Source organism: Solanum dulcamara, chromosome 10 (genome assembly GCF_947179165.1).
Source record: "Solanum dulcamara chromosome 10, daSolDulc1.2, whole genome shotgun sequence".
Lineage (NCBI taxonomy): Eukaryota > Viridiplantae > Streptophyta > Magnoliopsida > Solanales > Solanaceae > Solanum > Solanum dulcamara.
The window spans coordinates 12,466,124-12,492,613 of record NC_077246.1 but is presented as its reverse complement, the minus strand read 5'-3'; the positions used below and the strand labels follow the sequence as shown (position 1 = coordinate 12,492,613).

General features: G+C 34.5%; 1 protein-coding gene across 1 annotated transcript; it reads right to left on the bottom strand.

Moving 5' to 3' along the window:
• Positions 1-8,022: 8,022 nt before the first annotated feature.
• On the bottom strand, positions 8,023-9,961 carry LOC129871273 (glucan endo-1,3-beta-glucosidase 13-like). The gene is made up of 2 exons (XM_055946177.1): positions 8,407-9,961; positions 8,023-8,193 (listed from the first exon to the last, which is right to left on the bottom strand). Exons 1-2 carry the CDS (start codon positions 9,956-9,958, stop codon positions 8,159-8,161), a joined length of 1,587 nt encoding a protein of 528 aa, XP_055802152.1. The 5' UTR covers positions 9,959-9,961; the 3' UTR covers positions 8,023-8,158.
• Between the last annotated feature and the right edge of the window lie 16,529 nt (positions 9,962-26,490).

The window sequence follows — 26,490 nt, the reverse complement described above, 5'->3', positions numbered from 1 at the left end:
AATCTCACCATCACAACTATCATCGCTACTATCAACTATCAACATTACGTCGGACATTACAACACTAACTACGTTCATCATCACAACTCTCATCCCCATTATTATTAGCAACTGACATCAACAATTATCACCACTATTACTAGAACAACTACACTATCACTGGCAAACACAAATTTTAGATAATAAATTCCTTTTCTCAATTTATTAGTGTCCACAGTAGAAATTTTTTACTTCTTAGAAGTTCACAAACAATTTCAATGTAGAAAAGCTTAAAGCAGAACGAATTCCACTTCAAATTAAAGAAGAAATGAACTTGAAGCATGAAATTTGAGACACTGAAGAAATAAGACGCAAAGAAGAAGAAGGAAGAAAGAAGAAAAGAAGATAGTGTGAAATACTCTTCCGCTGCAACAAATTAGTCGAATTACCATTTTAAGTAAAAGTGGTAATTAAATTATTTTGGGTAACAAATTTTGACTCAATAAATATTTTATCTAATTTATGGGTGGCCCATTTGACCCGCTTGACTCGCCCAAAATGTAATGGTTTGGGGGGGGAGGCATTTCAATGTTTTGCATGAATTCTCCCATTTTTGGGTGATCTTTAATTATTTGCCGCTCAAATTTTTTTTTAATTTTTTTTTCCTCATACTGCTTATTTAATTGAAATTTATAGACCAAGGTATCCTTTATTATGATATTTCGCTGGACAAAGTTAATATTGCAGGCAAAACGCTTTAGAGAATATTTTTTTTGGAGCATAAATTATGTAGTATCTAATTTGACGGATAAAACTTTTAAAGAACTTTTTTCATGGAAAATCACTTGTACCACTGAACTTATGCTCCGTGGCATAATTTGTGTCAGTGAACTTAAGTCTTGGGCAAGACTTATACCATTGAATATATGTCTTGGAGAATTATAACTTATACTAGTGAACTTATGCCTTGAGGCATAACTTGTGCATTAAGCTTATTTTCTTTTATCTTGGAGCATAATTTGTGTCAATGCATTTATGTTTAGGGATATGACTTGTGCCTTGAGCTTAATTTCTTTTGTCCTCGGGCATGTGTGTTAGTGCACTTATGTCTTGGACATAACTTTTGTTATTAAACGAATGTCTTGCAAATTTATTCTATCTTTTTTTGTTGGTATGGGCATTTTCAATTATTTTTTGTTACTTAAAATTACGAAGGATAAAAATTAAAGATCATTGATTTTGAGGGTGCACAGAGTTAAAGTTCATCTTATAAAATATGGACATTTGTGAGAATGTTTTGCTCTGACGGCCTGTATTGCCCTTCAAATTTGTGGTCTTTAATTTTTTACTCCTGCTTATTCAATAAAAAATTATGAAGCAAATTAACCTTAATTATTATTTATATCGCTAGGCAAAACTAATTTGCCAGGGTAAAATCTTTTAGAGAATATTTGTCTTGAGACTTAAATTTTGTTGTATAGATTCGCAGGGCAAGACTTTTGACCCATTCAAATCAAATAACTATTAAAATCTTAATTTAAATAAATATATTTAATAATCTAATATTTAAGTCATTTAGACTCACACCTCCGTTAAATACAAATAAATAATGTCTAAATGGGTTAGCGTAGGAAATCTCTTACTCCAATAGAAATAATTAAAAAGACTACCAAGTTTTTGCCAAGTAAAAAACAGTCAGTAGATTGTATACAAAAGCCTAAGTGGGGTTTACTTAAAAAAGAAAGGAAAAAAGAAAGGACTTGTTTAGGAAAATAATAATAATTCCAACACTACTTTCAAAGTTTTCCATTTTTTGTATAAAGCTCAATATCTCTTGTTTCTTAAAATAATATTTAAAACAAATATTTGGTTCAAACTTGTCTTCAATATTTTGAAGTAAACGACTAAAAAAGATGAATATATTTCCACCACGGTAAGCAAGCATCTGCCTGCTTCCCTTCAATAAATATCTTTATGTGAGATTGAAAAAAATATATATTTTTTGTTAAAAGCTTGGCCAAATATATTTTTATTTTATTAGTTTGACTTTAAAATGCACTTATTATATTTACAACAACAACATACTCGGTGGGCACCTATTATATTTAATTGTATTTAGAAAAAATTCTTAATAAACATATCATCCTTTGTAGGGAAAGTTACATAATATAACATGTGATATTTATTTACTATACACAATTATAATTTTAAAATAATTACAATTCATAGTTATAGTTAGGATTTTATAGAGAATATCTCTCTCTCTTCTCTCCCTCTCTCGCTCACCTCTCTCCTCCCATTGCCCTCTCACTCCCCCCCCCCCCCCCCTCCCCTCTCTCCATCCCAAACAACATTCCACATAATATGGTAATTGTATTTGTATTTGTTTTAATTGTATTTATATTTTGTATCAATTGTATTCGTGATACAATTTTGATACAAAGAAAATCAACATGTATTCATCCTCTCTTCTCTCTCCTCTTTCCTTCCTCTCACAAATCTCTCCCACCTCTCTACTCGCTCTCCCAATCTCGCTCATCTCTTTCCTCCTTCTAATATATAGCTAAATCCAATAATTTTTGATACAATTATATTTATTAATACAAATTAATTGTATTCGTGATACAACATAATACAACATGTATTCAACCTCTTTCTCTCTCGCTTCTCTCCTCTCTCCCAGATTTTGCTCGCCTCTCTCCTTGTCACAACCCAAACAAGGGTGTGATGGCACCTGTCTTATCCCACTAAGATAGGTCAGCCTAAAATCCAATAAAAAAAATGCGGAAGTAAAACTAAATAAAGACTAGCATAAAATTAATATTGCGGATAAATATCACAAAACTCAAGTTTGAATGTCTTTGTCTCTAGAATAGACTAAAAACATAATAGAGAGTAAGTGATGTCTGCCGAAGTGACAAGCAGCTACCTCACGACCTACTCAAGCAAGCCTTCGACAAAGGTGAGAAGGAATAGTCAAGATGATCCGGGCTCCTAACCTATACAAGTGTAGAAAGCGAGTGAGTACCAAACAACAACAGTACTCAACAAGCACCCCCTATCTAATCCTAAGTTAAGAAATACAAAACACAAGTACTACATCACATACCATCCGAATCTCCACAACTACAACCTGCATAAAATGAATCGGCCCAATCTAATTGTTCTCACTCTATAGTAACAACACATGTATAGAACATCACAACTTGCACCTCAACACGTTTATATATATGTATCATCAAAATATTCCATAATTCAGCAATCATAAGATCATCACACATGAATAACATAACACAAGGATGAAGTGCAATGCAATTTAGTGCAATGTCATATAGAATGATGCATGTCTGTCCTAACGATACACACCTGTTGAATCTCAGTTCGAGACCCATGATGGACTTATTAGTCCATGCACCTGCCATGAAATATGTGACCCGGCCCCTCATTATAAAATCTTCCATGGATCATGTGGTCCATCCCCTATTTTTGATAAATTTGTCACGGATCGTGTGATCCGTCCCCTATTCTCATGAATTTTGCAGGGATTGTGTGGTCCGTCCCCTGTTTCTCGATGGATCATATGGTACATCCCCTATTTCCTCTCATTCTCACCAATCATCACAACAATATTATAACATCAATTTCAAGTAGATATGTACAAATGCTCAATAAGAGGGATATAACCTTCACAACATCAACCCAACACAAATAATTTTAGCACAACATCATAAGTAAGTTGATTCAACCATTCAAGGCATATATTATATTGCACATAATAACAAGTTTCTTCTTTTAGCCCACTGTACCATCATTAGGACTCATTCAACAATTCACAATACACAAATTATATGAAATCCTTCACTGATTTCCATTACTCTCATTCAAACAATGGCTACAAAGTTCAATATAATTAACAAAAAATCAAAGTGGTCTACTTGCCTCAAGAAAGCAAACAATTAATTGACACTTAAGTCTTTCCTCTCCGATGGGTATCCAAATTAACACTATCTAAACAAATATGAAATTATAATAAGAATCCAAGAACAACAACACCCATGTCAATAATTTTAAAAATCAGTCCCCGATTGAACGAAAAAATTATTTTCAAGGGTTAGGGCATATGACAATTTATATAAAATTACGTGACCTAAAGATTTTGAAACTCACCTGTGAAAACTAATTCGAAAACAGAGTTGAAATCCATCCCTAAAAGCCCAAAACACAAGAGCAAAGTTCATGAGAAAAATCTCAATACCCTGGTCTGAAAACCCGACTCAAATCTGAAATATTTCTTAAAAAATATCTTACCCATGCTTAGAAAGTTCAAATATGAAATTTCATCGAAAATTGAGTTAAAATCGACCTTGAAATTCTCAATATATCAAACTATAATTTTACCGGGAAAACCCCAAACTATATGTGGTTAATATGACGCTAAATATATCTTTTTCATCAAATACAGAGTCCAAATAGATAAAATCCCAATTTTTCCAAGAATTTATAAATAGGAAAAGAAAATCAGATGAAGAAATCATGAGAGAATGACGAATTGAGGATCAAATACTAACCCACATATTAAATCGAGAGAAAAACCGTAAGAATTACTCAATTTTGAGCTCTAGAACTCCTAATATGCTCAAAATATCAAATGAACACAGTCTGAAATTTAAATACCTGAACATTATTATTTTGCACCAAAAACTAGCACTTAAATGTTTACTAAAATAGTCATACCTCCCTCATACGATAGCAAAATGAGCTGATTCTTTTTCTGAATCTTTCAAATAATAATACGGACCTACTCATTCAATCGAAGGTCAATTGCTACTCTTTTGCCTTGTCGAATATTTTTTTGCTTGATAAATAATTATTTCATATTTTGAAGTGAAAATGCACCCAATTTTGCAGATTGGTTCTATAATTCATGCTCAAACTTTCAAAAGTTTCAAAATAATTTTTCGATCCTTAAAACTAATAACGAATTTTTTAGTTGACACAATTTGTTGAAACAACGTCAAAGTATCCAAAAAGGCTTAAAATTCATCCAAAACTCATCCAGAACCTTCCGAACATAAATCAAATATGCTGCTAGCTTGAAAATAATATTTTGGACTCAGAGAATTTTCAAACACCCAAACAAGGCCACCTTAACTCGATGTTGACCAAATTCAATTTTTAACTTAAGAATCTCCAAATTTACAAAGGAAAAGGGGTCAAAATGCCCTTAAACTATTTGAAATGAACAAAAATGCTCTTCATTTATGGTTTGGTCCAAAAATGCCCTTGCCGTCAATACTTTGGTCCAGAAATGCCCTTATTGTTATTTAATGGTTCAAAAATGTCATTTTTTAAATAAATATATTATTTATTTTCTTTTTGAAAACATTTTTTTCTTAATAATATTTTTTTTTATTAGTGGATGTTTATTCTACTTCAATTAGAAAAAAAAATAAAAAATATTTCTATTTTATTATAATTATTTTTTGATAATTATTTGAATAACATTTAATGATGTATTTATTATGATCTTATATATATGACATATATTATCCATTAAAAATTAGAGTACATGAAATTATTCTTTTTAATTAATAAAATGAGATTATGAAGAATAAAATAATTTCCTATATTTTTATTACTTGAAGTGGTTTAAAAGGAAATAAACAAGAATAACGTTCCTTAAAAGTAATATTTTTATAAGGAACAATATTTGTTTTTCTAAAAAAAGTAATAATTATTCGGAAAAGGGAATTTTTGACCCATTTTGTAACAATAGGGGCGTTTTTGATCCATTAAATAACAAATAAGAGCATTTCTGGATCAAAGTATTAAAGGCAAGGATATTTTTGGATCAAACTATAAACGAAAGACATTTTTGTTCATTTCAAATAGTTTAAGACATTTTTGACCCTTTTCCCATTTACAAATAATGACATGAAGCTCATCCAAAAGCTTCGGGAACTGAACCAAACCAAACCTAAAAAAAATGACTTTTCTAACCTCAATTGTTGACTAAAGTCAAATTTTAGTCTTAACTTTTTTCACATCTCGTGGAATGGCCCAAAATCAAACCAATAACCTTGAGACCCAAACCAACAGTACATATAGACCAAAAATTATATTCTAAAGCTAATGGAACTGACGGAATTTCATTCCGAACTTGCTATCACCAATTGTTAACAACTTTAATCAATTATGCTTTCAACTTTCAAAACACTCAAAGCTCTTCCAAAACTCATCTAAATACCACAGGACATGAGCCAGTAGTCCTACTAATCCAAAAAGTCACGTTCCGAAGCTGATGAAACTGACGAAATTTTATTTTGAGATTCAAAACTATGAATATTAGTTAAAGTCAACCAACTTTATAACGTCCAAAACTTTCAAAAATTTCAACTTTTCAATCTAGTTTCAAATCTAACCTCATATATTGATCAAACATGATTCGAGACAACTATCATAAGGAGTAAAATGATAATTTTCCAAGAATTTCTAAAAATGACCTTCATGGTCATTACACCTCTCCTTCTCCTAATCTCACTCGTCTCTCTCCTCATCCTAACATGTAGCTATGAATCGTAATTAAGCAAACCATAGCTATAGATCTCTAATTAAGCTCAAACTATAGTCATTTTTTGAAAATTTATCTTCTTTTTAAAACACATTTTTTCTAATTAAAATAGTATTTCAAAGAATATTTGTCTCGCTTCTTTTCTTTTAAAATCCTTTAACTAATAAAAAAGTGGGAAATAATTAATTTCCTCTCCTTAATCTCGTCTTATCAATTAAAATAGAATAATGCCATATGCCTTTTAATTGATAATATAGGTCTCACATCATTAATTTTCTTTAAGATAACAATATTTTGTCCCTAATAAGCTAGTAAATATTTTTATTTCTTTATATTTTTCTAATTGAAATAGGATAAGCATTTGCTAATATATGCCTTGATTTTAAAGTTAATATGAAAAAACAGATCAACAATAACCCCATCGATGATTTCTAAAAGATATATATTTTTGTAATTTGAAGCAACATATTTTTTGTGTTTTACGACATTATGGTGTTTGTATCTGTACTTTAAAATCAAGGATTATATTAACAAATACTTATCCTTCTTCAATTTGAAAAAAAATAAGAAATAAAAAATATTTTCTATTTTATTAAGAAAACAAATTTTTATTGTTACATATATAAAAATTAATGATGAGTTACTATGATCTTATACATATTATAAATATGATCTATATTATCGATTAAAAAGTACATGAGTTTATTCAATTTTTAATAGAAGATATAAAATTAAGAAAAAAAAATTATTTCACTTTTTTATCAGTTAAGGGCGAGATTTTATTCACACGAAAAAATGAAAGTTGGTGGAGGGTGCTTCTCAGCTAGAGTTGGGGTTGCGGTTGCTATAGTGGCTAGGGTGAGTCTTCCAATAGATAAAGCTTTAGAGACTAGACTATAAAAGAAAAGAAACAAGAAAAAAGTTCTTTAAAAATAAGATTTTTATTAAGAAAACAACGTGTTCAAAATAAAAGGAAATAATATTTTTGACCCAATTAAGTAACAATAGAGTATTTTTTGAGTAAAATATTAACGACACCAATATTTGTAAACCAAAATATTATTATTGTCAGAGATATTTTTGAATCAAATTGTTAACTATGAATATTTTATTTAATTTTGCATGGATATTATACGTAATTTTGTCGGTTTATTCTATTTTTTAGATGACGAGATCGAGCACTTGTACTTGTATTGTTCCGTGAAATATCATTTTGTAGTTGTAAAATTCTTTTCCTTTTCGAGTTAATTAACGTCCACTGAACAATTCAATAGGTACATATTAATTTGTTTTTTCTCATCAACCCTTATCAAATAATTTCATTTAGAGTTTAAATAAGTGAAAAAAAGTTACCTAATACTTCTTATATTTTTGTTTGAAAGCTACCTACTAAAGTGGATCCAAGAACCTATAATAAAATGAAATAGCGTCTAAAATAATTCAGCTCCATTTAATTAAAAAGAAAAGGTAGGTATAATTACAAAAGGAAACTTCAACATTAATCATAAGACAAACCGTCCACCTACAAATTATATACTAATACTAAAATAATAAATAAAAGATACTACTAAGAAAAATGAATGTCGACCCCCTCGTCCCTTGTCCAATTCAATATCCAGTTGGAAACTTGCAACTACCATATTCTGCAATACAAAGAAATCAATATTTAGATAAAGTAAATAATTAAATGATTTGCTACCTAACGGATAGTTAAAGGTGATTATTTAGCAATTATTTATTATTTAACCATTTAAGATCTGTTATATTGACTATATTATTATTTATTACTCTATCCTTGTAATTAAATATCAATAACAATTCATATTTTCACACAAGAAAATGAATTGAATACTCACTAGGATGTTGAGTGACTACGTAGGCTGCTCCTTTGAAATCGCACGTGCCAGTCCCACGTGCTTTCTTCTGATAATAGCTATTGAACGCATAAGAAGCATGTGCCTCAAGGGTATCAGGATCGTGACACGTGGAACCCGGCTGAATCGGACGACAATCAGCTCCACCTTCACCACAAGCATAGTCCAACGCCGCTTGCAGCTTCTCCGCCCCAGCTTTCTCATTCGCCACACACCACGTGTTCACCACCTTGCTCGCCTCCACATCTCCGCCTTCTACCGGCGACGGAGTCGGAGACGGAGTTGTCACCACCTGGCTTTTACTTCCGTTATTAACAGTGGGCACGGCTTCTAAGCCTTCTCGAGTAAGCGGAATATCGTAAACCTTTTGTTTATTAGGATAGAAAAGCCCGTAGTTCCTTTCGGAAACGGGCCCGGGCTTTTGATTTTCATTGAACAAGGCGAATAAATAGACGTTAAGAGGTTCATCTGGCCTCAAAGGGGTCCCACTTCCGGTAAGCACTCTTCGTACAAGATTGCCGTTGTAAGCAGCAGCATTGTCAGCACTTGCACCAGCCTCGTTTTCATCGCCCTTTGAAGGCCATCCAGTTTCAGTAATCGCCATTTTCACATCATCGAAATTCAATGCTTTCATTGCTGCATAAACAGCATCGATTTGAGCTTCAAAAAGGCTTTTGTAAACAAGTCCATTGTTGGGATCCGTTACACCTTTGTTATCCCGAAACAAAGCGTAATCCAAGGAGATCGTGTCTGTATTCGCTATATACGCAAAAAATGGGTAAATATTCACAGCTAAATGAGAACCCGTTTGTTTGAGGAAACTCAACATGGGTTTAATAACCGGTTCGATGAGATCCGTTTTGAATGAACCGGCTGATGATGGGTATGAATTTTGCAGAGCACTAAGTGCAACAGGGGATGAAACTTTGATAGACGAAGCGACGCCGTATTTGACAAGAGATGCATAAACATTTTTCATGGCGGGTACTAGAAATGGGGTTGTATTTTTGGGGTCTACAAACACTTCATTTCCAACGGCGATTGATTCTATAACTGTTTTCGGGTAATAACGAAGAACGTTGGATTGAACCCATGAATCAGTAAAAGACTGTTTAGAGGCTGCATCAGAGAGCTGCTCGTTAGGAAGAGCAACAGTAACTGATATATTGGACCCAGAAAGAGCTGTAAGAACAGTGGAATCAGTATCGTATAGCTTTACTCGGTTAATGCCTTGGGTTTTGAGGAGCTGAATTACTTCAACTGGAGATGGAAGATTATTAGCAATTCGTCCATAATTGATTCCAATGGAACCTGAATATGCAACAGAGAGCAAAGAGAGTAGAATGAAGAATGATGGTAATGCAGCAAAAGAGGCCATGCTCTGTATCTGGAGAGAAAACAGTGCAATGAGATTTTTAAGGGGGGGAAAGAAAGAGGAGAGTAAATTGTGTATTTTGGTGATTATGGTTGAGTTTTTATAGAGAAAAAAGGAAGTGGCAGTATTTTTTTTGGGGGGGAAGAAAGAGTCGTGCATGTGTTAATGGGGTAGAGACTGGGTGTTAGTGGTTAAAAAAATAAATGGAGTGGGTTGGAAAAATTAGCAAAATGGGGTCACCACTACAAGTTCATTAATTTTGCACAAGTATTTAATAAGTTATAGGTAAGTCCAATATATAATTACTTAATATTAACAGATTGTTTGGTAGAGGAATGGAATAAATAAATTTATCTCGTGAATTAAAATATCTCTTATATATGAAATAAGATGATTTATTTCATCATTATAGTATAAATATTGAGATAAATAATTTTGAAATTAATTATTACCCCTAATTAAATATAACATAAAATAATTATATATTTTATCTCAAAATTATTATCTCTTCTCATACCAAACAACACATAAAACTAATATGAAAAAAGTGATAACACTCTTTTAATTTACTAAAGTGAATAACTAAAATAAACCATCTATTTTTTTAATATAGAAATTAAATAAAATGAAACATAGGGACTATTCATTTTAGCGTAGCCAATAAATATTAGTAGTAGAGGGGTGGTTGTTCTCTTGTGGTCCATTATTGTCCTGGTATCTATGTTACGATTTATATTTTTTTTATTTTAATTTGTTTGAATTATTTTTTTTATTTTAAAAAAATGTGTCTTTTTTTTGGTATCTTTCTAGGATGTATTTGAAATTCACAAAATTAAAAAATATTTTAATATATTATATATATCTTATAATTTAATATTATAATTTTAAAAATTTATTTATTATTTTCTTAAATTCCAAATGTAATAAATTATCTTATGTTTAAATATAGATTACCTTAATTCAAGAAAAATATTCTCATCAATTAAAATATTGTCCATCGTGCACGTTCAATTTTTATAATATGCACTACCATATAGAAAATATTTATATAACTAGTCAATAATTGGGTAATTATACGAAAAGAATAATTATAAGCATTATTATATTGATTGATCATTTGACAAAAAAAGTGGCAAGTGTATATTATTACAAGTTAAATTTTACTACTAGTATAAAAGAATCTCAAGAATTATTAGGTGATTATAGAAAATTTTCTTGATGAACATTAAGTAATATTAATATATTATAACTCTTTTAGAATAACAAATTATTTCCTTTCTTGCTTCCTATTCCTTCACAAAATCCCCGTACAATTTCGAACCTCAATCCAATCTTTAGGCGCTAGTGAAATAATTATACTGTAACTATTATACATATTTAGGAAAAAAACAATACCCGAATCTTTACATTAATATATATAAGATATATCTTGCGTATACATTTTTTTTACACTTTAATCATAATTAAATATTATGATTTTCACTTTGAATTGTTAATTTCTATAATTAATTATTTATATTTAAATTAATACAACAACAACAACAACAACCCAGTGAAATCCCACATCGTGGGGTCTGGGGAGGGTAGAGTGTACGCAGACCTGACTCCTACCAATGTAGGACGGCTGTTTCCGAAAGACCCTCGGCTCAATAAAAACATAGAACAAGGTCAGACAAGAATATTAGAGTAAATAAGTAGATAACGAAAACCGTCCAAACAATAGTATAATCAAAGCACAAAAAACAGTACATATTATTATTGGAATTAATATAAACACGATATTCATCAGTTGGTCAGCAAATTATAATATTTACTTCGGAGAAACGCTCAAAGTACGGAGCATTCCTGGCATATGGTACACCACTTTGACGACGTATAGCCACATATTGTATTCACTAGTAATTTCAATAACGACAATTCATCATTTTCACCAAGAAAATTGAACAAAATCGTGAAAGTTTGGATAAAAAAAAGATTTTTAATTTTTAAAAATGAGAATAATATTTATTAAATAAGTTATTTTTATAATATGAAGAAATAAATAAAAAGAAGGGCAAATCTATCAAATCGTAATTAATTTATATTTATTTTTAATAGATTTAAAGAATGGTTACAAAAAAAATTAAAATAAGGGAGGCATGTGTAATATCGTAAACCACGGAGATGAGTGTTATGAACGAAACCTGAGAGGAGGTCTCTAAAAGTATTCCAAATAATTATTAAGAGTATCTTTTGAAATTATTTTAAGAATAAATTATCATGACAAATGCTGGAAATTAACTGTCTAAGTATTGAATTAGGTTCATGAGTTTATCTCATTCAGGAACTTTGAAAGGATTAAATTATTAATTACAAAATAATGTGTCCTGGATTTAGAAATGAACTTTGGCTTTGCGGTGTATTTAAATCGCTTAGCGATTTTAAAAATATAAAAAAATTATTCAATCGTTGAGAATTGAACGATCGGACGTGCTGCAATCTAAGAATTATCAGATAGCTCTTTCGCTCTATTAGCACAATTCTTCTTGAAGGAGGGTTGATTTGCAGTGTATTTTAATTGTTCTATATCGTTGAACTAACATTTTTGCATATTATTTAAAGAATTTAAAATTTATATACATTAATGCAAAACATTTATTTTATATATGCAATATTTTTTATCGAGATAATTCAGATTAACACCTACCGCCGCCTAAATCTGCTTCAATAGTGTGTAGCCAATGTAGGAAAAACGGATCATGTTGAGAAATTCAATAGCTAATGAATTAGGAACTACAAAGTTCAATCAATGCGGCACTTTTAATTAAGGAGCTAAGTTATACTCCATATATTACCAAAGTAAAATACGTAGTAAACTACCATTTTTATCAAGTTACGAATTAATATATACAATAAATATTTAGTTATAATTATCATATAGATAACTTAATTATATGAATATTTTTTATACGTTGTAAATGCAATTAATAATGGTAGGCACAATACCATAATTTTTTATTATAGTTACTGTTCTATTTGTTACTATCAGTTGTTTCTTGTACTTTTATTACTTCTTTCAATGAATTTTTTTTCTTTAACCAAAGATCTATCAAAAATAATTTTTCTATCTTTAAAATAGAAATAAAATTTGTATAGGCTATATCGTTTTCAAATCCTATTTTATTAGGTTATACGGGGTCAATCTACTATTTGGCCGTGTTGTTAAAAAGAAAACATTAATTAAAGTCTGAACGTCTTGATTAAATGTGGCTCCACTCTTGGCCTGAGATGTTTTATTTTGACAAAAGAAGATAGATACGTAATTCGATCCTATATTTTGGTGGCCTACTTTGACAATTTCTTTGGTTGGCTTGCCAAATATTCAATGCTGGTTCATTAATTCCACAAAAAAGAACCTAGAATTTTTTGTGTACTTTCTCCTGCTGATATTATATGGTGTTTTAATCTAAAATATAATTTTTTTATATAATTGAGAAATTATATTAAATTTGTATTACTAATTAATTAAAAATAATTTAGTAAAAATATCTATGGGTGAGTAATTTCTTAATTAAGAGTGTGTTCAAGCTAAATATATTATAAAATATAGATTTAAGAAAATACCTTTCAACCGTCATTTTATAGTGAAAGAAAATACATGTAGGCCTTATTTGTTTGTCCTTAATGGAGGTCTGAATCTGAATTATTCAGTTAATAATTTATTAAGGAATCGTTTGGTAGAGTGTATAAAAATTAAATAGAATGTATTAATTATGTTTGCATTAATAATGCTTGTATTAGTTATGATTGCATTAATTATAGATAGAATATTTCTTATGCATTGTTTGATTTAGTGTATTTAAAATAACATGCATTGCATAAAAATATTTATTTACAAAACTTACTTATATAAAGTATTTATACCAAACTAATATAATATATCATGATTAAGTAATTAATTTAATGAAATAGATATCTCTGTTAAGTAAACTATATTCAAACTCATAGTAATATGCATATACTTTATTTATATTATAAATAAACACTATGATGGAAAACTCACAGAAAATGCGGAGATCATTATGAAATTGAAAAGATGAGGAAATTAGATTTGTTTCTAATATGAACGTTGGACTTTTCCAGCTGTAGCTGTTAAATGGGATAATGAAATGATAAAAATATAAAGAATCTAAGGCAGAAGATGACAAGTTCCCAACCCCACACTCTTGTACGGTGTGTTAAGTAACGGCTCCCAACAGTTTCATGTCAGACTGATTCTTTGTATGTCGTAATAAAACTCTCAAATCTTGTCAGTGTCTAATCAATTGCTGACACAACGGCTTCCGAGTTCATGGGTTTAGGGATATTGCGTTTGATCCTAAATAGTTTTTGGAAAAAAATTGAAGAATTATGTTTGTTTATATAATTTATTATTATTTGATAAATATTTTTGGCAAAATCTTTAAGTTTTCAAGTTCTAAAAAAAGTAGAACTTTTATATTTTATAACCCCAAAATTTAAAAAGTTTAAAAATAACCCAATCTTTTATATTTTATAAAAACACCAATCATTTATTAATTTCAATTAAATATTTATCTATCAATTTACTTCATTAATATGATCAACCAATACCATTAATCCCTCTTAAATAAAACTTATCTATAAAAATATTCACTGACCTTCTTAATTCTTGATCATTAAATATATGTTAAATAAAATGATTAATGTATTATATATAATGTTATTTTATTATTGTTGATTGTTATCAGTTATATTATAAAGTTATTTTTTTAATAGAACATGTTCATTATAAAATGATAACACAAATTTATGGGTATTTTAAATAATTTTTAGAACTTACAAGTACAAATAATATTTTTTAAAATTTCACCAAAGCTTGGAAAAACTTGGGGACAAAAGAATGATGCAAGGGACTTGTTCTTTCCGAACAAATATTTTTCTTCGTGGATTCAGAAGGGACTTGTTCTTTCCGAACGGATGTTTTCCTTCGTGGATTTGGAAAGGACTTGTTCCTTCCGAACAGACACTTCTCTTTTCAAAAGAAACCATGCATGTTCTGAACAGCTGAGACTGTTCTGAACATGTGAGTTTGTTCCCTTGTTGGCTATAAATAGAGAGACCTCCTCTCAGTTTTCAACATCGAAATCTCTTTTCTTCTACATATATTTTTTTATAAATAAAGTTGTGTCTTTGTGTGATTACGTTATTATTTTCTGAGTTCGCTGAAATTATCGAAGTCTGAGGTACCGCTACTTCTTTAATGTTCTATTTGTTTTATCCTAGGAGGAAATAATCCATAACATTGGATACATTGAGGGGATTAAACTCCTTAAGGATACATAGTGAATTCTATGGACTTGGATACTGTTTTACTTTTCATCTTTATTATTTCTAGTTTACTAACTTTAATATAGGAGATAACAAGCTTAAGGAATTTACATTAATTTTTCTGTATCTGACGGTTCTAGAGATTAAAACCTTTTTTGATTTTCTACTCTGTCTGAATCTAATACTGATTCAAAAAATATAAAAACTTCATCAGTATTCAAGATTCATTCGGTTAACGATTGGAAGAATATAAAAACTTCATCGTTAAACTAGAAACAAGTTGTATAGTTCTGTTTCATGTTAAATTCTGTTTGAGGGATGGAGATTAAAATTGAAAGACTTTCTACTCCAGTGATTAATTTGGTTAGAAGAAATAAATTCTTCATCACGATAATCAAGTTTTAGTTTTTCTCGATTCGAAGAATATACAAACTTCATTAAGTTGAACAAAAATTCCTATTTATTCTGTTATTTAACACTACTTTTGTTTTATCAAACAAAATAAGAGTGTAACACCCCAAATATTTCTACACCAAGACCCAAACCATTCTTCATATGCGTATAGGATCGAATTCGATGACTTCTACTTGTATATATGAGTTAGGATCAATTTCTAAGTATTTGAAGTGCATTAGATGTGTTTTAGGGTCATAAGGGATTTTTTTATATTTTTTATTTTTATGGGAGCAGACCTTACACGAGGCTCCCACCTCTCGTGCACAGTCAGGGGTTGAGCATCAACCCCAAGCCTTAACATAAATAAATAAAGTAAAAATACAAGGAGGGGGACATAAACCTTACCTCCGATCCTATGGTGGTTCATAAGTCGGCTAACCTATTAAGGTCGGCTAACTCATTCCCGATACAAAAAGGAGACTAACTATAACTAGAAAGCAGTAAACCTATGAGAGGACTCCTCCCGGTACAAATCGACTAAGAAAGCATAAATGAGGGAGACTCTCCCCTTCCATGAGAAAACAAGAAAGTAACCTACACTAGTCCTATTCAACTATGCTACGTACCATACATAGCTAAATTGAAGAAGAACAAGTATATGAACCTTCTATCTCGCATGGGGTGGGAAAATTCTTTTCATCTTTGCCCTTTTTAGTCTTGTCATACCAAGTAAGTCCCAATGGAAGGTTGCATCCACTTCAGGATTGAGCATATATCAGCTAAGGAGGATGAAGGTAGAGGAAGTATATTGAGTTGTAGCAACCAACATCCTTGGAGTTGTTGAGAAAGGCCTTGAAAAAGCTTGTTGCCTGCTGCAAATTGAAGATGCAGTAGCTTTGAGTGTGGCTATTGTTATGGAGTAGAACTGTTGCTGCCTTGTACCTAGGCCACTGATGCTGTGGTTGTTCAGCCCAGCTAGTAGAGGATCTTCTTTTGTGCCTATATTCACAAATAAACCAACAAGGGGCTCCAAAGATTTTATCTGAAGTATGGCTGCTACAGGTAATGAGGGGTGTTGGATGGTGTTGATGAGGTCCTAGCCTGCCATGCTTTAGTTTCCTTTCGATTGCATCTATGGGCAAGCTGTTTTGGTTGTATGCTATACTCAAGAGTAGAGTCCTCTTTGTGGTGAGAGTTGTCTCCTTGGGACACCTGCACAGACACACAATACCAGAACAATATACAAAGCAAACCTGCCAGCTACTGTACCAACTACTATTGGCTTGTAATTGTACAGTGTGTGCTGCATATTGGTGAAGCAGAAGTTGGTTGATGTTGGTTGCTGGTGGGTTGGGGATCAATGCATTCTTGAGGTTGGAGTTGCATCTGGGGTGCAGCATTGCTGCTGTAGGAGTTGCTGCAGGTGTTGAGCTATTAGATAAGGCATAGATGGAGTAGTGATTAGGAGAGGAGGTCCAGTTATGCCCAGCTACTGTCTCCCTTCTCTTGGGAATCTTTGAACCTGCAACTACACAGCAAACAACACCAGAAAAATACACTAACAAGCAGGTTGATGTGATGAAGAGGTCCAAGTAAGCCAAGCAATTATCTCCCTTAGTAGGAGGATCTGTGAACCTGCGCAGACAAACAAAGCCAGCAAACCACATAACCAAACAAATTTGCAAGCTACTGTAACTAGTACTATTAACTTGTAATTGTTCCTTGTGTGCTGCAGGATGGTGGAGATGTTGATGTATGCAGCTCCTTGTTGCTTTAAAAGAAGAATTGATCAGCTCCTTTGAGTAAATATGTGCCTGCACATAACAATTAAAAGAGCAAAGAGCTGCAGGGGTTTTGTGGTGCATGCTTGTTGTGATCAGGTTCAATTTTGTTGTGATCAGGTTCAACTTGTTAGAGTACCTGCACAGATAAACAAAACCAACAAACCACACAACCAAAGAATTCTGCAATCTGCTGTAGCCATTACTATTAACTTGTATTTGTTCCTTGTGTGTTGCTAGTTGGTGGAGTTGTTGCTGGAGTGTGTTGATGTTAGAGATGTTAGAGAATGTGGATGGCAAGCTGGAGGTGCTGCTCCATTGAAGCCCCAGGTTATTGCAGCCCTTATAGCAGATCCAAAGAGGGTCTGCATAAAGGGATGAGGAAGAGCAAAACCAAAAGCTGGAGTGGATGTTATGGGATTGCTTCTGTGGAGTCCTGGTGAGCATCTCCAACTTGTTCTGATGGGATAGCTCCTCAGTTGTTGATGTACCTAAACAAAAACATTCAAACAAAAACAAGCAACCAAACAAACACAAAAACCAAGAGGGAATTGCAATTCTGCACAGTCCTTGTATAGGCCTCTTAGTGAAGGTATTTGTTTTGGTGGTTGTATCTGTGATGTCCTCTATGTAGGAGTTGATGTAGGTATTGATAAGGCATGTTGATGAATCCATCCTACCATCTGCAGCTACAAAACAAACAAGAACCAGCAGGAAAGGGATTGTACAAGGTAGCATAGGGGGGAATGGATAGGCTGCTGTAGGTTTGTGTGCAGCTCCAAGTTGCTTTCATGGGGCTTGTTGGAGCAGGCTTCACATAAAAAAAAAAGTCCCTTCCTTGTGATCTGGTTCAGCTTCTTTGTGTGTGGCTCCTCAGTAGTTGTTGCACCTAAACAAAAACAATCAATAGAATACAGGCAACCAAACAAGTACCAAAACCATGAGGAGCCTCCAGTTCTGCACAATCCTTTTGTATCAGTCTTGGTGAGTCTTGTATCAGTGGTGTCCTCTATGTATTTGTTGTTAAAGTATGTTGGTGTATATCTCCAACTACCTGCAACTACACAGCAAATAAACAAAGACAAGGAAGAAGAAGGACCTGTATAGGCTAACAGAAAAGCATGGATTTTGGAGCCTGTTAGGATTTTCAAGGTCGCTCGCCTAACGTCTCCACTTATCCGTTTGAGTTGAAACTTCATGAGGTATGCACCTATAGCCTTTTCTTTATACTTGTAAGATTTTAAGGCTTTTTGCCCAAGTTGGAGCTTCCAAATAGCAAAATTTTCTCTCTTTAGGCTTAAGACAGCTGATTGTTTCAAGGTCGCTCGCCTAACGTCTCCAATCATCCGTTTGAGCTGAAACTTCTTGGGCCTTGTCAAAAAAATATATGTTGCAATCCTGCAAAGCTTGGATGCCTTGGTGCATGTCCTCATGCTGCAGCACACCCTGCACATCTTAGCCTGCTGAAGCTTAGATGTTGCAGGGGTGGTGGAAGTTGTATTTGAGGTTTTCTCTATGTATTTGTTGTTAAAGAAAGTTGTTATATCACTCCAGTAACCTGAAATAATACAACAAACAAATCCAAGTAAAAAAGAACTTGCACAAACTAGCAATAAAGAAGGGACCTCAGTAAGAGCTTTGGAGACTGTTATCTTTTTCCAAGTCGCTCGACTAACGTCTCCAATTATCCGTTTGAGCTGAAACTTCATGAGGTTTACATATATATCCTTTTCTTTATCCATGAAAAGTTTGAAGGCTTGCTTCCCATGTTGAAGGGTCCAAATTACTAAAGGCCCTCTCTTTAGTCTTAAGAAAGCTGAATTTTTCAATGTCGCTCGCCTAACGTTTCCAAATATCCGTTTGGACTGAAAATTCTTGGACCTTGTCAATATAGTATTTTCTACAACCTTGCAAAGATTGGAGGCCTTTGGACAGGTCCATATGCTGCAACTCACCCTGCACATGCTGCCCTATAGCCAGCTTCTTGGTGCCTTCATATTGGAATTGTTCAGTTGTATATTGTTGCAAGTTATCTTTAGGAGGAGAGCATTCCACATGATCATCTCCTTAGAGTACCTGCACCTACATACAAGTACAAGGACAAAAAGGAGAAAGAGAAAGAAGAAAGGTTCTATTCTAATCCTAACCTGTAAAAGAAATTTGGTTATTCTAAGAAAGCATAAAACAAGGGAGGTGTTCCCTTTTACCATGGTCCTAACTATAGAACCTTCAAATTGATTAAAGTTATGCATAGTAATATGTAATTTGAAGAGTAAGTTGGACCAATGAGGCTGAAAGGTCATGGTGGCTTCTTGATTCTCTTAAGCCTTCTTCTTCTGAAGTTGGCCATTTCCAGTTTGTCAAGCTCAAAGTAGGCTCTTGCCTCTTTGGGTAGCTCTTGCTTAGTGAGATATATCTGTGGAGTAGTGCACTTGTGGCTATGCTTGGACAAGGCATCAGCTGTAAAGTTGGCTTCTCTGTAAGTGTGACTGCACTTGAATACCTGGAAATAATGGCTGATGTCCTGCAACTGCTGGAGTTGTGCTTTAACAGTCCATGGTTGTTGACCTAGGTGTTTTATCCATCTGATTACTAGCTCAGAGTCCACTTCAAGGATCACTTTAGTATATCCTAATTGGAGACACCAAGTCAAACCAAAGATGGCTGCCAATATTTCAGATTGGTTGTTTGTGCCTTCTCCAAAAGGGGTTGAGAAAGCAAAGAGAAGATCTCCTTGATTGTTCCTTAGCAATCCTCCCCCTCCTATTTTTCCTGGGTTGTGAAGTGCACTACCATCAGTGTTCAGCTTCACCATGTGAGCTGAAGGTTTCCTCCAGTAGACAGTACTAACATTAACTTCATTAGTACATTTTTCCACAAGAAGGACCAGTTCCTTCCAGCTATTTGGCCAGCTGATATAGGAGTAGGTAGTGCTTAGAAGGTTGAAGTTATCCTTGAAGACTGAGTAGATCACTCTTGTACTATTGGACTGCTTCCCTCCATATTTGATGGCACATCTATTTTTCCATAGGTTCCAACATATGAAGATTGGAGTTGCTTGTAGGATAAGTTTATGGACCTCATTACTGTAATTACTGGACCACCACCTCATCATCAGGTTTCTAAGGGGTGTGTATTCTTTACTAATACCCAGAGAATCAGAAAATACACTCCAAACCTTCCTGGCAAAGTTTCCAGAAACAAATATATGGTCAATGGTATCCAAACCAGCTCTATGGCAACAATAACATTGGGCTGGGGCTTCTCCAAAGCTGATAAGCTTTTCATTAGTAGGTAGTTTCCCTCTAAGTGCTCTCCAGAGTAGGAAGGAACACTTAAAAGGAATGTGTTTGTGCCATGTTTGAGAGTTAATTCTTGTCTTACTCCTTTTGTCCCTGATAAGTTCCCAGGCAGAAGAACAACTAAATTCCCCACTGCTATTAGGCTTCCAAGAGGCCTGATCAAGTTTGTGGGGCTGATAGTTGATGTTACTTGCCAGGGTGCTAGGTACAAACTGAGGAGGTGCTTTCTGAGAGACCAGTTCTGCATTCCATTGACCATTAATCATGAAAGAAGACACCTTAGTATTGTTCTGTCTACTACTGGCAGACCTGAAATTAGCTAAGGGGCCAACTCCCAACCAATTATCCCACCAAAAGAGGCAAGAACCAGACTGTATCTGCCATTGGATATGAGGCTCAACATTGTGCTTGTTCTTTATGAGGTGCTTCCATATCAGAGACTGTCCTGTATGCCATTTTTTGGTTATAGGATTTGACCTCTGACAGTACTTAGCTTTGAGGAACTCACTCCATAAGGAATTCTTAGTTCTGAATATCCACCATTGTTTGTATTGGAAAGACTTGGCAATATCTGATATTAGTCTCACTCCAATACCACCCTCATCATAGGGATAACTCAGATTCTTCCAAGAAGACCAATGATATTTCCTCCTTTCATTCTTCCACCCCCAGAAGAAATTGGCTGTGATGCTTTGAATTTGCTTGATAGTGGTTGCAGGAGGGGAACTAGCAGATAACAAGTGAATAGGAAGTGCTTGGATGACATGCTTAATCAAAGTAACTCTTCCTCCATAACTAATTAACTTTGCCTGCCATCTGGCTATCCTAGCCACAACTTTAGCTATAAGCTCAGAATAATAGATGATCCTCTGTCTACCAATGTAGAGAGGACACCCCAGATATGTGATAGGGCTGTTCTTTTGCTTGAAGCCTGTAACTTTCTTGATCCTTCTAACAGTAGAGTTGAAGGCATTTGAGGGTACCATGAAGTTACTCTTGTCTCTGTTGATCAATTGGCCTGAAGCATGCTCATAGGTATGTAGTGTCTCCATGATAAGCTTCAAGGTATGAGATCTTCCAGATGAAAATATGATGATGTCATCTGCAAAACTGAGATGATTAATTTGAGGGCTCTTTTTAGCCATCAGGAAACCATGATATTGGGGGTGTTGATGAAGATTGTTCATGAGCCTAGAGAGGACTTCAGCACCTATGATAAACAAAGCTGGTGATAATGGATCCCCTTGCTTAAGGCCTCTTGTGGAATGAAAGAATCCATGCCTTGAACCATTAATAATGATGGAATACCAATTATCAGCCATAATTCTCCATACCATATCAATGAAACCTTCTTCAAATCCCATTTTCCTCAAAACTAGACAAGTATAGGACCAAGATACCCTATCATAGGCTTTAGCCATGTCAAGTTTGATAACTACATTGCCTCTTACATTTGGCTTCTTGATCTGGTGTATAATCTCTTGGGCTAGCATAATATTTTCAGAAATGTTCCTGCCTTTGACAAATCCAGATTGGTTAAGGGAAATGAGGTTGGGTAGGATAGGTGCCAGTCTAAGGTAAATGAGTTTGGAGATGATTTTGTTTGTGAAGTTGCTAAGGCTAATTGGTCTATACTCAGAGAGCTTGTTAGGATGGTGTACTTTTGGGAGCAGCACCAAAGAAGAGTGAGTAAAGTATTTAGGCATAGCTTGTCCACAGAAGAAAGATAGAATCACTTTAAGGAGGTCCTATTTTATGATGTTCCAACATGCTTGGAAGAACTTGTCATTCATTCCATCAGGTCCAGCAGCTGAATTGGGATTCATTAAAAACACTACAGTTCTCAACTCCTCCATTGTAGGGATAGCTTTCAGGTTTCTGTTATGCTCATCAGTGACCATCCTGGGAATACATTGGAGGGTATGCTCCTGAATTTGTGTTTCCTCACCAGTGAAAATGGCTTGGAAGTGATCACATGCAGCTTTGGCTATGTTTTCTTCACCTTGTACCCAATTATCATCCTTATTCTGGATCTTATGGATGTATAATTTCCTCCTCCTTCCTCTTATCAAGGCATGAAAATACTTGGAATTCACATCACCCTCTTTGAACCAATGCAACTGAGTTTTTTGCTTTAGCATGGATTCCTCCAGTTTCAGGTATTTTATATACTCTGCATTGATGGCATGGAGCTTTGTTCTGTTCTCTTTAGAATTACTAGAGATCAGCTCTTCCTCTGCATGTCTAGTCTTGTCTTCATATTCTTTAATTTTGGCATATATATCACCAAATTGCAATCTGGACCAAGTACTAAGAGTGGCTGCCAACCTCTTCATTTTCTGATGGAAACACCACATTGGATTACCCTCCATGGTCCTGTTCCAACAATTACTAACAGTATCCAAGAAAGATGGTTGTTCTGTCCAGCAGTTAAGGAATTTGAAATATTTGGTGTATTGGTGGTTTTGATCAGTCATCTCCAGCAGTAAGGGGCAGTGATCTGAACCCACAGAGGGTAGATGAGTAATGGTAGTCTGAGGCATCATCTCTAGCCACTTATCATTGACCATTCCTCTGTCAAGTCTCTTCCAGATTCTAAAAATTATACCCCTTTGATTAGACCAAGTGTATCTCTGACCACAAAACCCAAGATCTTGTAGTCCACAGGCTTCTATGATGCTGATGAACTCAAGGCTCTTTTTCATATTGTAAGTGACACCTCCCAACTTTTCTTGAGGGTCTGTGATAACATTGAAATCACCTAATGTGCACCATGGAAGGGAGGTGGCTGACTGTTGTAGCATGCTATCCCACAGAGGTCTTCTGAGATGATCTTTGCATTTTGCATATACAAAGGTAACTATGAACTGATTTGGATTCATTACATGATTAAATTCACAAGTAATCAACTGCTCCTCATTTTCCAATATCCTGCAGTCTACATCCTTGGTCCAAAAAAGCCAAATCTTACCATTTGGATTACTAATAGCATGGTCCATGTTGAGTTGATTTCTGAAGTACTGAATCTGAATGCTATTAGAAAAAGGCTCTAGGATGGCAATAATGGGAATTTGATGGATACTCTTAAGAGATTTAAGTCTTTCCATGGCTCCTTGGGTATTAATACCCCTCACATTCCAGCATAGTGTACTAATCATTGAGAGTTTTTGGAAGTGAACAGCCTAGTGTGAGGTCTGCTTGTGTGAGCAGAAATAGTTGGACTGATGGGTTTATTACTATGACTGGTTCTATGAATTCCTCTAAGGGATAAACCTTGGGAGTTAGCTATTTGTTGAATCTCATCATCATACTCATTTGTGTAGGATGTACCTAAGGGTCTGTTTAAGTGTTCACTGGCAGCATCCTCCTCATCTAGATCCTTCAAGGGTTGGTCCTCATAGTCACCCTCATCTTCAGACTCAATAACTGCATATTCATCCAGGTCAGGAGGGACTTCTATATTAGTATTAGTATTGAGGGTGCATTTAGGGAGAGATTGTGTGTGTTGTTCTGCAGTTCTGCTTGCAGGATGTTGAGGAGGTGTGTGGTTGTACTGAGTTTGCAAGGGTGTAATATCCATCCCCACTTGGTCATCCTCCAGCACAAATTGTTGGGATCCAAGGTTAGGATGTTGTTCTTTCACATTGTCTACTACCAGAGGAATTTGTTCCTCATGAGACAAATTCCTTTCTTCTATTCTTTTTTTTAATGCATCCCTTCTCCTTTTGCTCAGTTTATTCTTTTTTCCATTAGACCCTGTGACACTAGTGCTTGCTACAGACCCTAGTTCTTTAGCCATAGAACCCAGTGGAGTGGTATGACTGGTAGTGTCAAGTTTTCCATCTGTGTTGTCATTAGGCTGAGTAATTGTAGGAAGATCCATGTTATGAAGTGTAGGGGTTGAGTCTTCTCCCTGAAAATGCAGGTTGTGTATTTGAATTGGGACTTGATAGTACCCTTGTTGCTGCTGCATATCAACATCCCTTCTGTCAACATGCATTGCATTGTCCTTCAAGATAATACCTGCTCTTTCCTCCAAGGATTCCTTTGAGTTAACAGGTGCAACTTCTTCCAAGATTCGCAAATTTGTAGACTGAATAGGAGTTGTAATGTTGCCCATTTCTAGATTGAAAGTGGGAGAAGCTGCAGGTCCCAGTTCATGCAACTCTGTGGCCCTATTTTGCATATTCTTTTCGTTTAATTTAGCAGCTGAAAAAATATATGAAGTGGTAGTAGGAGCTCTAGAGTCACTCCTAGGGTCAAACATACGGTTCTCATGCAAAACATGAGACATAACCCCCCCTCTGGGTACCCCATCCTGCAAGTTAATTGGCTTCTCCTGAAACCCACCATCCTCACCTCCATTAACTACTTTAGCAGCAGCAGTTAAAATATTCAATACATTACGACTACAGGGGGAGCCATGGGGGATTGGGAGCATTGAGTCAATACCTGATCGATGCTCGCTTTGTACAGTTTGAATTGCGCTGGTCGTAGTGACAGTATTACCATCAATACCTGTAGTTCTGACTTGAGTGGGTTTATATACCTGTTGAGTGTTGCCTTGTATCTTTTGGGTGTTTTGTACTGTTTGGGTCTTCCCTTTGAATTTTCTTCTCTTTTGGGTTTGCCATTGGTTGTTTGGGACTTGATTCCTGTTCTGGTTGTTTGAGTGTTCCTGTACTTTGTTTCTTCCTCCTTGAGTTGTGGTGGTTGTTTCTTGTATCGGTACCTGTTGTCTGACACTTACAACATTAGTTAAAACAGTCGGAGAAGAGATCATACCTGTGTTTTTTGTCGACTCATCTTTCTTTGGCTTTTCTTCCTTATTTTTGGCCTTATTGCATTCTGCATCTCTTCTGCTGACTGGGCAGGCTAGAGGAGTATGACCCTGGTGTTTGCAATAAGTACAATAAAGTGGTATATCCTCATATTCGATATCCTGCCATCTACCTTCCCCATTTGGATCATCATTTTCATCAAAGCCAATCCACACACTTTGGATTCTAGGCTTGGTGATGTCCATTTGGACTTTTACTTTCGCTACGCTCCCCCTTGTCTTTTGCATGAAGGCCATGTCCAAGTGAAACACTTGTCCCACCTCCTCCAGCAAAATCGTAAGAAATTCTTTATGGAAACAATGCCATGGGAGCTCTGGGAGGATGACTCAAACTGGGAGAATGGGGGTTTCATAATTTGGATCGAAAGTAGGGGTCCAAACTTGAAACCTCATAAAGACACCTTCAATGTACATTCGTTTGCTATCTAACACAGTAGCTCTATCGTGTTCGTTGTCCAGGTCTATGTATATATGTCTAGAATTAAAGTGAGTAATCTTGACCTTGCCCCGAAGCTCTGTTTGGGTAATAAATTTCTTTCGAATTACCTCCATTTTGGGCATTGGACTATAGAACTTGCCTATGAGAGTGTACTTACATGATTCAGCCATTTTAATCATGTAGTCTTCTCTCTTAAACATAATAGCCGGACAACCTTGTTTTGTCACTTTTTTTGGAGTTGTAAGGTCAATTTTGGTTGTAGGCTCAGTTTGTGTAGCTCTCAGACGTGTGGCCATGGATTTCTTTGCTATAGGGGGTGGAGGATGATTAGTGTTGGTGGGTTGGTTGGTAGGGGACTTAGTCTTTGGGGGTAGCGCACTGGGGGTTAGGGTCACTACCAGATTTCTAGAATTTTTTGGGTCGTATTTTTGGAAATTAGAAGATATTGGAGGGAAGTCTGAGATGAGAGGATGTTTGGTACTTTTAGGATTAGTTAAGGTGTTAGGATTGTCTGGGGTGGTGGTTTGTTCAGTCAAAACATTTTCGGGCACTAGAAGACTGTTTTCTACTCTATTGGCACAGGTTGGAAATTTAGAATTTGAGTT